This window comes from Castanea sativa, chromosome 4 (assembly GCF_040712315.1).
Source record: "Castanea sativa cultivar Marrone di Chiusa Pesio chromosome 4, ASM4071231v1".
In the NCBI taxonomy this organism is placed as follows: domain Eukaryota; kingdom Viridiplantae; phylum Streptophyta; class Magnoliopsida; order Fagales; family Fagaceae; genus Castanea; species Castanea sativa.
The window spans coordinates 35,816,541-35,831,357 of record NC_134016.1 but is presented as its reverse complement, the minus strand read 5'-3'; the positions used below and the strand labels follow the sequence as shown (position 1 = coordinate 35,831,357).

General features: G+C 34.0%; 2 protein-coding genes across 2 annotated transcripts; both read left to right on the top strand.

Annotated features, from left to right (window-relative positions):
- Positions 1–6,690: 6,690 nt before the first annotated feature.
- On the top strand, positions 6,691–10,784 carry LOC142633117 (uncharacterized). The gene is made up of 3 exons (XM_075807386.1): positions 6,691–6,766; positions 7,728–7,792; positions 8,630–10,784. Exon 3 carries the CDS (start codon positions 8,662–8,664, stop codon positions 10,483–10,485), a length of 1,824 nt encoding a protein of 607 aa, XP_075663501.1. The 5' UTR covers positions 6,691–6,766; positions 7,728–7,792; positions 8,630–8,661; the 3' UTR covers positions 10,486–10,784.
- A 2,118-nt stretch (positions 10,785–12,902) lies between these two features.
- On the top strand, positions 12,903–14,468 carry LOC142632788 (uncharacterized). Its single transcript, XM_075807126.1, has 3 exons — positions 12,903–13,436; positions 13,612–13,884; positions 13,926–14,468. The coding sequence occupies exons 1-3, from the start codon at positions 12,903–12,905 to the stop codon at positions 14,466–14,468; spliced, it is 1,350 nt and encodes a 449-aa protein (XP_075663241.1).
- Positions 14,469–14,817: the final 349 nt, after the last annotated feature.

Genomic DNA, 14,817 nt, shown 5'->3' with positions numbered 1-14,817 from the left:
ACGGTATGTACCGACCGGTACCGGTACGGTATCAACCACCTTGATTTGAAACGACATAAACTGGCATTTCATGTTTTGGAATTTTGTTATTAGGATTTGACTCAGCTAACTATGATATACTCATATAAAGACATACTTAATATCATAAATAATTAATACAAGAATAATTATTAAAGAGTTCAATAATATTTTATTACAAAAATTTATAATGATAGAATATTAAATTTATACTATATAAATAAACAAGTCCATATTCAAATAAATAACTTGATGATAAATCATAAATTTAATTTATTAAGAAAATATATAACTAAAAATACAATTATGAAAGAAAAATCAGACATATATTGAATTGTCAATACAAATGTAAGTATAAATAATTTAATATAAAATTAATCATTGTTCATACATGACTTTCCTGATACGAAATGAGCTACTTCAAATAAGTTCATGCTCTTTCTCATAATACAATTAATTCAATATGAGTTATATATATATAAGAGCTTAGAGTAATTTACCAAACAAATTGATTAGTGGGCATTCCTGGCCCACCAAGCGAAACCAATGGTTTCTTGGTCACGACCGGCTAATGCTAAAGTTCTATTAAAGATTGTTTCTACCGGCAGAACTTCCTCAAGGAATATAAAGTTTTTATGGGCGAGACTGATCTTGAGTTGCCATCCAAGCACAAATACCTTCACTTAAATAATATTTTTGGTGTAGAATTTCTCAAACTCAAGATCTTATAATGCATTGGGGCCCGTTTGGTAGAGGAGTTTGGTCGAGGTTGAATATAGTTAATCTAAATGCAAAAATTACAAGCAAAGGAATAACAAACAGTTGGAACCTTCTTCAAAGGGAAATGGGAAAGTGAATTTTTTTTTTTTTTTTTTTTTTTTCAGGTTTTCAAGGACACGTAAAAAAAAAAAAATGACTTTTCTGGATTCCTCTTTCCCAATTTGGTTTTCAATTTTTGTACCTTTGTCACTCCCAACATTGTAGTACCAGGAATGCCACGAGTTGCTATCCATTTTCCTAGTAATTAATAGCATTCTTGGCTTTCAATGCACATTGAGTGAAGTTGATAGCATACGTGGGGGCAACAACAATTAAATTATATTGCATTATATCAGAGTCCTATTATTTCAGCTCTCTGTTTGCTAATGCCGGTACAAAACAACAAAGGCCCTACTTGCTTCACGCAAGTGCAAATGGTGAATGGTCCTCTGTTTGGCCAGCTGGAAAGGGTTAATCTTGCACATAATTTCTCTGCAATAGGTGAAGATGGAATCAACTACTGTGAATGTGGTCCAAAGGATGCTATAATACATCATTATTCAACAAGAGAGAAGGAAGTTCATCATGGTACTCAAATTCCCATAAAAAAAAAGATTTCTTGAGGTGGTTGTTATGGAAGAATTTCCATGCAAATAGTATGTTGTTGCCTTTTAGTTTCTAAGCTACTTGAAAGAAAGTCAAATAGAGAATTTAAAGGATGATTCTTATTATAGAAAAAGAAGCTAATTGATGGTTGGAGTGTCATCTAACAAATTAAAGTGGATGGAGTTTCAAAGTCCTTAATTATTATTAGTATTGTGGTCAGCACTTGATTAGAAGAGGATTACCACTTGTAATGACATAATTACATTGGAAGCTCACAATATAAATGTGCAAGATGAGAGAGAGAGAGAGAGAATCCAAAGTTCTACCAATTTTGAACACTCTCTAGAATTCTTTTCTTTTCTGGTCGAACTTTTTACCTATTCTTACGGCTACCTTTCTTTTTATTTGTAGACCACAAATTTATCGAATGCAAAAAGCCTAAAACCACGATAAACTGCTTTTTTGAAGCCTTTTTTTTTTTTTTTCTTCTTTTGGGTCCCAAAGCCTTTGAAAAAAAATCCTCACCCTTTGAAGCAAAGTTCAACTTATATACCAAACAGAGGTGGAGTCAGAATTATTTAAGGGACAAGTAAAATATATTAGATTTAGTATTGACAAATTCCATGATATTTTTGTTTGAGTTGTAAAAGTCAAATCACAAGTACATGATCAAGCGTTCAAGAAAATATTGACTCACCTACAATCGAGGCTTGATTAATTGAGACTAGTCTCTTGACATGGAAATTCTATGCAAACCGTGAGTACATAAGCAAATAGAGAAGAGATTCCACAATGTTGTCACTATCATATAGAGTATAGATTAAGGTTGAAGCAATAGAGTCATCCCAATGCTATTGCAATGATTAAATCTCCAAGGTGGCCCTTTGTGTCACAGACCTGATTCGTAGAATAATTTTAGTTTAGAAGAGTCTCAGCAACTTGGAACAAATAGTGAACTTCAGTACTAAATAGAGAAAATCTTCTTGGGTTAAGGTTATCCCTAATAGTGATTTTTTTTTTCTTGTAAATATGTTCATAGGTTTTTTCCACATAGTCAAATAATAAATTGTGTTATTAATTTGTTTTCTTTCTTTATAATTTATATTTTTTTTTATGCAAGATAGAATTCTACTTTAGCTTAATCTAAGTATATATGTGTGTAAAGCTCCCTCTTGAAGACTTGAATCCCGACCATTGTCCTCCACACCCCACAAGCACTTATACTTGTGGAATGACTATCACACCAAGGGTAATTAATATTTATAATTTATATTTGAATGCGATAATTAATTGATAATCAAATTGATTTACATAATTGGTTAATTTGTTAAAGTTGATTAATTCAACGTAAAATCTACCAAGGGCCTAAATAATCTTTTCAATTGGTATTAGAGCATAAGTACACTCTAAATATAGGATTAATTTCTTAGTATGATTATTAATATCTATTTGTCATGGATAAACTTATGTGTCATAAAATACATAAATATGATGACTTAATTCAAGATCACTCTAATGAAGATGATAGCCTTTTAACTATAATTAGTAAACTCCTTAGGGATTAATATATTAAAAATTACTAAAAATCCCAAGAAAAATTAAATAAGGTAAAACTTTAAAATAATATTGATTGTTAACTTAAATGAGGCTAACAAGCTGAATGAAATTTACACAAAACATTATTTTTTGAGTACAAACCAGATTTTTCTTGCTCGAGGTATGATTAGAAAATACTCAAGAACAATTATTTGACTTCAATAAAGATGATATGGTTTAATGGGTTTGGTAACGCCTAACTTAATAGAACTTTTCAAAAAATGTATTAGTTCACGAAAAAAATGAGAAAATTCAAGAGCACAAATAATCGAGCAAGCTAAATGTAAAATATTACAACTCACTTGATTAAATAAGAATGCAAGTACAAAGGAGATTAAAAGTCTAAATTAACAAGCTTAATGACCACTTGCCTACATTGGTCAGCCTAAATTGATGGATAGGACTCTCTTGATAGAGGTCTAAAATTTTTTATTTGTCTTGGACGTTGGATTGTAAAGGAGTGTTTTCTTGTAGAATCAACGCTCTGTTTGTTTCAGCATTAATGTTTTCTGGAAAATTGTTCATTTTTCAAAGAACATTTTCTGAAAAACTATCTCATTTTCCGGTGTTTGGTAACAACCTTGAAAGTGTGCCTGAGAATGTTTTATGGTGTTTGGTATGCATAAATTTTTTATAACATTTCATGTATAATTTAAAACATGTGTATTATGTAAATCAACTAATGTGATCAATATAAAAAATAAAAAATAAAAAACCAAGAATGAATTTGGTTTTTATAGTAAAATTTTGACAATAAATATAATAAAAAATAGTTGTTCAATTTTCATGATTTCTACCAATCATTTTGCTTATATATATGAATAGTAATTCTCATAATTCAAAATAGCCATAAGCTCCATTTTAAATAGTTCAAAATGCCACATTGGCCAAATAGTTTAACCTACAAAATAATCTAGTACAAATAGTTTGATAAATACCAAAATGCCAAATTGTCCAAATTCACACGTCTAAATTCTAACAAAATGCACCTACATAATCAGAATTGGCTTGAATAGTTGTTAAAGAAGTTCAGCCATTGTCTACGAAGTTTGTCATTTTTCAACATTAATGTATATGTATAACTTACACTTATTATATATTGGACTAATGGAAAATTTACTAATCTGCAATTACGAAGTGACTAGAGGTTAAACTTAAATGTCAGACACATGAGAAACTGACCTGGGGATGCATATATTCTTAACATGTATTTGTGGTTGACTGAATCAACATTTTTGGAGGCCAGCCTATTGTCTGTCCTATGGACAGAAATATCTCAAATAGTATATATTTAGTGGATGAAAGAAGAGTACCCACAATATACTTCTTCTCACTATGAATACTAGGACGAAGATTGGAAATGGACTTGTTACCATTGATTTAGTTTTTACATAGGAATACATATTGCTTTATTACACATGTTTCAGACAGAAGGAAATTTATGCTTGCACCGTCTGTTCTAGTTTGATGACCAAATTTTATTAGATGGCTCTAAGGCCTTTGGAACTAGAAATCAAGCTTATATATACCTGTGTCATGCATACATGAATAAAAAAAAATTTAAAAGCTATATTTTGTCCATAAAAGATAAGAACAGAGATTCATCCCACAGTACAATTTGAAATTCATCCCATGACTTCCTAATGGCGTAGATCCTAATATTTAGAGCTAAACAATTATCTCTCAATTGGAAACTTATTCGACAACTAGCTAACCACTCCTACGAGTATGGTGATAACAACAATAAGAACTAACAATAGATAACAAAATCAAAATAACGATAAAATGATAAAATAATTAAAGATGACAATAAGACAATAAAAATTTTATGTTTCATGCAGCTAAAGAAGAATGTAATATTTATAGGAGATAAGAGGCTTGAGAGAGAGATTATTTTCCAACTTTTTTTTTTGGAAAACAACTTATAGAAAATAAGCCTTATTTTTATTATGGTTTTCCGTTGACTAAAGATAGTTTTTCGTTGACCAATTTTTTTTGTGCTACCAAACACTAAAAAATATGAAAAACTATCTTTACAGAAGGTTTTCCAACGAAACAAACAGAACGCAAGTCTCCAATTAATTTTTAGGCAATAGATGTTGTTGATTGTAGTAATTGAATTTTTATTGATTGAATAATTCTTAAAAAAATGTGTACAAGATTAGGGGCTTATTAAAGGGCTATGTAAAACTTGATAAATAAGAAAATATATTCTAAAATAACTCCTCATTGATACCTAACCATAACAAGAACCAAATTTGACCTAAAAAGTATTAAAAACACCTAAAAACAAGGAAATAATAACCTTAAACCTAAATAAAGAAAATTACAAATTAAATGCCAAAATTAATAAATTACAATAATTAAATTGTAGATTCTATCCTACATCACATCTTCTATAAATATTATGTGACAAGATTCTAATTGAGGGTTTTTTTTTCTATTTTTTTGTAAACAATTTTGTTTTTTTAGATTCAATAGAATTTCAATGTATTGATTCTGTTGAACTAACTAAAACTTACAAAATGAAGGATATTTTTTTTACAATAAATTAAGGGTTTAAATATAGAATAGAATTCAATCCCACTAAAAATGTATATCTATACTATATATAAGAGGATTTCCTTCTTTGAATTAGATTTTGTAATTCAAAAATATCCTCATTAATAAAGAGTAACTTCATTTAAAAATAAGGTCATAAATGTCAAATAAAAAATTTTATTTTGAATTAAAAATTTTTATTTCTAAAATTTAGGATTTTTTTCCCTTCATGTTCAAAAAAAAATTACAGTTATTGCATACCGATAAAGTTTATCTTTTTTATTTGTCTGAAAAATAAAAAATTATATTTTCAAATTATAATAGATGTAAATTATTAATTTTTATCAACAAAAAAAAAAAATATATATATATATATAGAAGAACCTCTGCATGCGCAATGTGCATGCTTAGAGGCTAGTATATTTATAGAAATGCTATGTTCATAATATTTTCACAACAAATTTTAAGTAGTGGGTTATTATGGGTTGTTATTAGTGAGATAAAATAACAATAATTTTAGTTGTAGGTTCAAATTAAAACCCAATAATAATTAATCACCTATAATATGTAGTAAAAATATTGTGGACGTAACACTTTTCTTGTATTTATGTTTTTTTTTTTTGCTGAGATGTATTTATATTTATATGCATTTATAATTTTTATATATAACCATTTACATACATTTATAAAGAAGTGGGTTTCATATGTAGTATCATCAACTTTGAGAGAAACAGACATGTGTTGTGCCAGATACTCAATGCATGTAAGTAGAAAACTGAAATTCCTTTTTAGTGGAAGATAGTCAAAACTTAACTTTTTTAAGGTCACGTGTTTTCTGGGTCTAGTCAAATGAATTACTGGTGGTGATGCAATCATTCGCTAGCTTGATAAAGTTTTGCTGACAAAGATAGTTAGTTTCTCTCTTTGATTCTCTTTCCTTTTCTCTGTTTCTTTAAGGGGAATATTCTTTTTGAAGTTGGTGTTTGGTTTGGGAGGGAAATGCCCAATAAGAAGAGCTTTTGTTAATTTGTTGTAAAACCGAGTTGTTGAGGAGAGGCTATTTTCGGTGTCAACACAGCAAACTCAAACCCAAAGCCAGCCAGTGCCACGCAAAAACTGCATTTTCTGTTTGTATAGCAACCAACCATTTTTTTGAACTATTAGTGCCAAATTTATGTTGAGTAGAGACCCTTTTCAGGGTCTCTTCTTGCTTGCTTTCTTGTTGACAACAAAAAAAGAAAACAAGGTATGATCTTTAATCCCATTTGTCTTATTTTAATGTCTTTTGTTCGCACTTGAGAAATGGGTTTGTTTCAGTTTTGCTTTTGCATGCGTTAGTTGATGGAAATGCATGATTTTTTTTTTTTTTTTGAACTTTCTACTAAAATGGGCATATATTATTGAAGCAAATTGTAAATGGGTTAGTGTCTGTTTTGATCATGAACGATTGGTTGATGACATATCGGGCTTTTGATGAGGAACTGTGATCTTTATTCCCATTGTCTTATTAAAATGTCTTTTTTAGCACTCGAGAATTGGGTATGTTTTAGTTTTGCTTATGAATGTGTTAATTGATGGAAATGCATGATTTAAAAAAATAAATAAATTGAACTTTCTCTCAAAATGGGCATTATTGAAGCAAATTGTAAATGGGCTAGTGTCTGTTTTGATCAAAAGTGAATGGATGAGGAAATTTGATCTTGAGTGTTTTAGAATTGAATAGATAAAATGATATTTTTTAATTGAAATGGTGAATGTATAAACTTTTGCATATAATGAAATGATGATTGTATAATTTGGGATTGGTACAGTTTGATATATTCAGTATCAGTTTTATTATGGCTACCAATTTACATATCATTTCACAAGATTATCAATTTGTGGAAAGGATTATGAATGGTAAAAAAAAAATTCTGTGGGATTTTCAAACACATTGTAAATGTATGAGTTTATTGCCATTCAAGAATTTGTTTTGTTGAATTAAAGGACTTGTCCATTTATCTCTCTTCTCTGAGTTTAAAACGGTTTTCTTGTTTTTGCTCTGGCTCTTCCTGATTTGGTAGAAGCAAGTAAATGTTGTTTTAAACTTAAAAGCTCAAGGATTCATTTGACTAGAGCAGAAGAATCCCTTTCTATCTAATGATATTGGCTGGTGGGTAGGGTGTTTATTCTTTTGTCCCTAGATTTTGATTATACTTTTCCTATAGCTTTACAGGTTCTGCCCAGGCACTCAACATGTCTGAAATGGATCCTTGGGGGCAGACTACTCACGGTAATTGTTATGATAATATAGTTTTGTACTTTTCTCCCCCCTTTTTTAAAAAAAAATTATAACAAGATGTTGTGTTGTTTCACGGGTAATTGTGTATTTAAATCTTGGAATTTGGAGCCTTCGCACTAAGTTTTGAAAATATTTCTCACCCTTGAAAGCAAAATTAAGCTAGTGTTTGGATATGAATAGAAGTAATAGATTGGTTGATTGCATAGATATTTCAGAAATACAGACAAATGCACAGGCACATGCACACCCACTGGTAAAACCACAGGGCTTCCTTTCTGACCACAGTTTTTGAGGCTGGATACAAAGTTCTTAATTGTATCCAGAAAAAGAAAATATAGAATGGTAAAAATAACTCTGATGAAAACTAACAAGCCCTTAAATGAAATTAATGGAGGAATCAGATTAGTTAATCTAAACCTTTTGAAAACATTGCAAACTTATTCAATGTAAATGGTGTATGGATCAGTCAATCACCATTTTAAGCATTCATGCAATCTATCAGAAAAGTCTTTATAAAATTTTGTTGTAAGGAAGCTTTTGTATATATTTATATATTTTTTTTAAAATTTTAAATAGGACTTTTAGTGATATGTCAGAAAAGTTCATTTGTTCATGTTTTAGCTCGGGCTAAAAATCGTAAGAAGTTTTTGGAGCTCAAGATAATCTCTACTTAATATGCTATTTTTGTGAGCACCTTGATTTAAATTTTTGTGAAATATAATAATGTAAAAAAATAATTTAAAAAGTTTGAAGGACTGTATTGTGCTTCTGCTCCCTCTTTCATTCTTCCCACCTTTTCCTCTCTAATGAAATTCTCATATGCTGCAGGGCTGTGAGTTTGCCAGTTAATTCAGTAAATAATGGCCGAGGAGAGCACTGAGACTCCACTGACTCCTGAAAAAACTGAGGCTGAACGTGGCCGTGAAAGGAGGAATTCTACTGGGAGGTTGGATAACCCATTTGGTGACATAGAGATTCGTTCCCGTTATCTCAGAGCTTCACTAGGTTCCTGCCATGATGCTTGCAAATATGGAACAAAACCTGCATTAAAACCGTGGAGTTCATTTCCAAAGAGGGTTACAACTTTGGGAGATGTAAGCCAGGCTCTTGAAAAGGTTGCTACTTCAATTGAGGGGAAGAAGAAATCAGCGATTGGTCTTAGGCCTTCTTTAGATTCCAAAGTGCAGAAACCTAGTAATCCTGTTGTCATCAAGGGAGAAGTCTCATCATCAACAAAAATGGAGACTGCCACTTTAGAAAAGGTTCCACCATTCTCCAAGGAAATAGATGTTTCTATAGAAAATGCTAGCAAACAAAAGCCGAAGCATAGGAAATCAAAGTCATATTCTCACCCAATGGAGTGGAGTTCCAGCTTTCAAAGAAACAACGAAATCAGAGTAAGCAAGGAACCACAAGGAGATTCAGCCAGCTCAAGAAAAAGCAAAATCTTAAGCAAAGAGTTGAGCACCTCCAAAATGGGTGAGAAAAAGGCTTCAGTTCCACACACCGTTAATTTGTTTCCCAAACATTCTGTCAAGGGAGTTTCAAACATGAAGACCAAGAACGAAAACAGTGGTACAAAGGTCAAACCCAACCAATCCAGCAATGTGGATGTTCCTGAGAAGACTTTGTACGTCATTGAAGCAGGTACAGAGAACAAAACTGTGGAACGCTCTCAAAATAGTGTTTCTTCATCTTCATCCTCTGCGGACAAAAGCCTGAAGCAAGCTCAAAAGGGTATCCTTGGCTCACAAACTGTGGAACGCTCTCAAAATAGTGTTTCCTCGTCTCCATCCTCTGTGGACAAAAGCCTGAAGCAAGCTCAAAAGGGTATCCTTGGCTCACAAACTGTGGAACGCTCTCAAAATAGTGTTTCCTCATCTCCATCCTCTGTGGACAAAAGCCTGAAGCAAGCTCAAAAGGGTATCCTTAGCTCACAATTGCCTTATTCTTCTAAGAAGAATAACTTGAGACACACTGGAACTGGATTTAATGCCAACAAATTACATGTATCCTCTTCTCCTTCCTTTGGGAAAAAAAGCTTGACACACACACAATACGGAACTCATAGAGCTAAATCATCCTCGTCTCCATCCTCGTCTTCCCATAGCAAAGAATATGGTGCCAAGATAACTGGAAGTGAGGACCAAAAGGTGGAATTCAGGAGTAGGCCTGGAAGGGATGGAATGGTTAGCTCAGAAGTTAAAGGTTCCCCAGCTCAAAAGCTGAAATTTAGGAGAGGAAAGGTGGTTGAACTTCAATCTGAGAACAGTAATTCAAGGAAACTCAAATTTAAGCGAGTAAGATCGGTTGGTGAGATCCAATATGGTAAAGATCATGCCAAAAATTGGAGCAAGGAAGTTGATGATGGTAAATTGGAGAAAGATTTTGAGAGAGACCAAAATCTGGAGGGTACAAGAAGGAGAAACTCCAAGAGCAAGGAAGTTGGTGATAGTGAGGATGGTACTGAAATCAAATCTGAAGAAGTTGTTCTCAGACACCAACATATGGAAGAAAAGAAAGATACCCAAAGTCTGTATAATAATGTGATTGAAGAGACTGCAAGTAAGCTGGTTATGGCCAGGAAGAGTAAGGTCAAGGCTTTGGTTGGTGCTTTCGAAACTGTTATATCTCTTCAGGATACCTGCACTCAGTCCTCAGTTAATGGAGATATATCTGATTGAGGAAGGTATTTCAGAGATAGAAGCTTCTTCTATTGCATGTCCTGCTACTTATTGGTTTGATCAAGAGTAATATACTCTTTTTGTTTCATATTCTTCTGCTTGTGTCAGATTTTTTATTCTTCCTTTTTAAACCTTATGAGCATGGTAGATTTGTGATTGAATGTAGACTATTGTGCTTAAACGAGGTTAAGTATCTCTGAATGATCTGCATTATTACATCTTCCCTTCATTTGGGGGAATGACTCTTGTTGTATCCTGGCAAAGTTAGTCAGTTATTCCTGTTTCTATTCAATCAAAATTTCTTTCTCTTACCTCAGCTTTTAAGTGGAGTTTGTGTTTCCCATAAAACAAAATTGTGTATTTGTTATATAAACTAGCTGAATTCCCGCATGATGTGTGATAGAACTTATTATTAGTTTTCTCAAATATTTCAATAATTTTTATAAAGAATATTGAAGCTTAACTGGTTGGCACTCAATTTCCAATAAAGACATTTATAATTCAGATCCCTCAACTATTGATGTGTAAAAAAAAATTTCAATAAATTTCCTTGTAAAAATTATAATCTTTAGTTATTTTATAGACAAAATAGAAAGACACTAATTAAGAGTAGTGTAGTGATTTGATCAATATATATGTGTGTGTGTGTGCGCGCGCGCTCACTAATTGAAAATTACATGATATAATGGTTAGTATAGATAAGAATGATTCATGTCTACTAAAAAAATGCATATATATATATTTTTTGAATAATTACAGTAAACCACTTGTGGTATGATCCGTTTTCACTTTGCCCACCTGAGCTTCAATCTGTTACTCATCCGTTACTTACCTCACCCTCAGACATTAGAAAAACACATTTGTATTCAAAATTAGAACATAACACGGATCAAAAACCTGAACCATCAGTACTTTTCCTCACGAGCCCTAGAAACACAAAAATCCCTGGAGAAACCCCATTCTGCGTCTGATATTGAAATAGCACGGCAAGTATAAACCTAGACGAGCAACGAGTTGTTCAAGGGACTAAAATCCTGGTAAGAAATCAGTCACTGGGTGGGTTTTTAATTTGAGGTTGTGGTTGTTTTATATTTCTTTGAGTAATCAATCAATGGTCAATGTTACATGTAATGTAATGAGAATATTGGTTGTGTTTGTTGATGTAATGTTACCTGTTGTTTGGATTTGTGTTTGTTTATGGGCATTTTGTCTGTCGTGATCATTGTGTCTCACAGTGGACCGAATGGGAAATTTTAGTGTTTCTGTTGGTTTAAATTTTAGTGTTTGCATGTGCTATTTAGTAAAACAAAAACAAAAGCAAAGCAGAAATGTGGTCCCTCTGATATGTGTGTTGCATCCCAAAAGCAAAACAGAAACATGCAAGTGTTTATTCTTTTGTGTCTATTGTTTACAATTCCTTAATTGTTAATTGTGTATGTGTCAAATGATAATTTGTTATTGCAGATGGATGATGAGGAAGTGAAATTTGAGGTACATTATGGGGGTACTTTTATGTGGAACCCTAGTTTAGAATACTTTGGAGGGAAAGTTGAAATAGTGCATAGGGATCCTAATAGGCTTAGTTATTTTATAATACAAGGTATATGTGAGGACTTGGGGATTGATGAACCGTGTATGGTTCATTATTTAGGTCTTGGGGGCAACTTGGAGCAAGACTTAAGGCTCATACAAGATGATCAAGATGTGGTGCCCATGTGCAAGCTTAGAGACACCATCATACTGTATGTGGAGAGTGGTCATGCTCCACTTGCAGCTGAAGTTCCTGATGTTGTTGGGGTGGTGTAGGAGCTGCTGCAGGAGCTGGTGCAAGGGGTGCAAGGGCTGCTGCAAAGGGTGCAGGGGGTGGTGTAGGAGCTGCTATAGGACAGGGTGATGGTAGTGTGGGGGTAAAGGAGGAGTTTGATTGGTTGAATGAAGGTCTGGAAGGAGAAGACTTTGTTGATGACATTTTTGGTGAGTCTTCTTCACCTCACACAGTGCCATTTGAGCCTAATACTGTTCCAACCATTGATACACCACAACCAACCACTGATACACCTCGTCCAAACACTGATACACCTCAACCAAACACAGATGCACCTGGCCCAAGCAATGTTCCTCCCCCAAACATAGATTTAGATGAAGAGTGGGCTAAACCAGCTTTAGAGGACGATATTGCAAGTTTGGATGGTTCTGATGATGAGCAGAGGCCTGAAATTTTGGAGTTCAATGAGAGGGCTGATATGGAAAATGTTAGGTTGGTAAAAGGGATGAAGTTCCCAAACTCCAAGGTGTTTAGAAAGGCTTTAAGGTAGTATGTGATTCAGCATCACATTGATATCAAGTGGAAGTTGAATGAGAAGAAGAGGATTTCTGTACATTATAAGAACAATTGTGGATGGAGGTATTATACCTCAATGGTGACTAGAGAGTGCACATTTAAGATCAAGACACTTTACCCTAAGTGTACCTGCCCCCTTACATTTCAAAATGGGCAAGTTACATCAGCCTATATGGCAAACAAGTATTTGGAGGATTTTGGTAAGAATCCTAATTGGGAGGTCTCAAGTGTTAAGCACTATGTGATGCAGCAGATTTCAGTTGATTTGAGTATTAGTCAGGTGTATAGATCAAGGAAGGCAGCTAGGGGACTGATTACTGGGAATAAAAAGGCTCAGTATGGCCTACTTAGAGATTATGCAGAAATGATAAGAATGACAGATGTAGGAAGTAAGGTGAGTTTGCTAACAGAGATGGAAAATGAGAATGCAGAACCCAAGTTTAAAAGAATGTACATTAGGTACAATACTCAGAAGGTTGGCTTTCTAGGTGGTTGTAGACCCTTTGTTAGGCTGGATGGATGCCGCTTGAAGGGGAGGTTTGGTGGGCAATTATTGTCTGCCACTGCCAAGAATGGAAATGACAATATATTCCCAGTGGCAATGGCTGTGGTTGAGCAAGAGAACAAGGACAGCTGGATCTAGTTCTTAGAGTAGTTTGCAGATGACATTGGCAGACCAGAGGAGCTCAATCTGGTATTCATCAGTGACAGGCAAAAGGTATTATCATTACATGCTTACCTTTTTACTGCTTACTTGCTAACATTGAATGCTTACTTGATTGCAGGGCCTTTTACCTGCAATGGAGACTCTATTCCCAACTGTGGAGCACAGGTATTATGTGAAGCACATATACAACAACTTTAAGGTTAACCACAAGGGCATAGATTTGAAGAGTGTACTATGGAGGTGTGCTGACAAAACATCAACCAGGGAATTTGAGAGGGGGATAGACCATCTTAAGAGTTTGGATGAAGAAGCTTGGAAGTACCTAGCTGATATAGAGCTTGCACAATGGACCAGAACCCACTTTTCTTCAAGAGCTTTGATAGATTGTCTTGTAAACAATCTGAGTGAGAGTTTAACTCTATGATTGTGAAGGCTAGAGACAAGCCCATCTTAGCAATGCTGGAGTGGATCAAATTTAGGCTTATGACCAGGCTGTATACAAAGAAGATTGGCATAGAAAAGTATGGTAGCAAGTTGTGTCCAAGCATACAAGACAAGTTGGAGAAGTTAAAATTAGAGTCTAAGAACTTCTATGCAATACCATCTGGGAGGTTTGTGTATGAGGTTGACAATGAGAGGGAAAGACATGTGGTGGACTTGGTAGGGAGGACATGCAGTCGTAGAGCATGGGACTTGACAGGAATCCCTTGCAAGCATGAAGTTGCAGCCATTTTTGTGAATCGTGAGAAACTAGAAGACTACACCCATTCATGCTACTACAAGGATGCTTTTGTGGAGACATATAAGACACCCATACCTCCTATGCCTGGCCAATTTGAGTGGATGTCAAGTGGTCAACCCAAGCCTGTTGCACCTATTATCTATAAGCCACCAGGCAGGCCACCCTTGAAGAGGAAGAAAGATGCTGATGAGCCAGGAACCCTTATAAGGTGTCTAGATCAAACAAGCCAGTAAGGTGTGGAAGGTGACAAAAGAAATGGCACAATGCAAGGGGATGCAAGGCTAATGTCACTGGTGAGACACCATGGGAGAGGAGGCAGAGATTGCAGAAATCTGTAAGTTTTTACAAACTTTTTTTATTCAAATGCAAAATGCCAATAACTGACACTGTAAAAAAATGTTCATATTTGGTTGCAGGGAAGTGGAAGGCTTTCTACATGCAGACAAGGATCCCAAGCCTCATCTTCATCACAGACCTAATCCTTAGCTCAGCCTTACACTATGGCCTCATCCTCATCCAACCAGGTAGTAAGGTCACAGCCATAACCACAAGCTCCACAGCCACAAGCTCCCTGGTCACAGC

Bases quoted from the DNA above. Each gene is read 5' to 3' on its own strand.
- LOC142633117 (XM_075807386.1), top strand. From the start codon at position 8,662: ATGGCCGAGGAGAGCACTGAGACTCCACTGACTCCTGAAAAAACTGAG.
- LOC142632788 (XM_075807126.1), top strand. From the start codon at position 12,903: ATGGTGACTAGAGAGTGCACATTTAAGATCAAGACACTTTACCCTAAG. The intron at 13,437-13,611 runs GTTGAGCAAGAG...ACTTGATTGCAG, and splicing joins TCCCAGTGGCAATGGCTGTG to GGCCTTTTACCTGCAATGGA. The intron at 13,885-13,925 runs GTAAACAATCTG...ATGATTGTGAAG, and splicing joins GAGCTTTGATAGATTGTCTT to GCTAGAGACAAGCCCATCTT.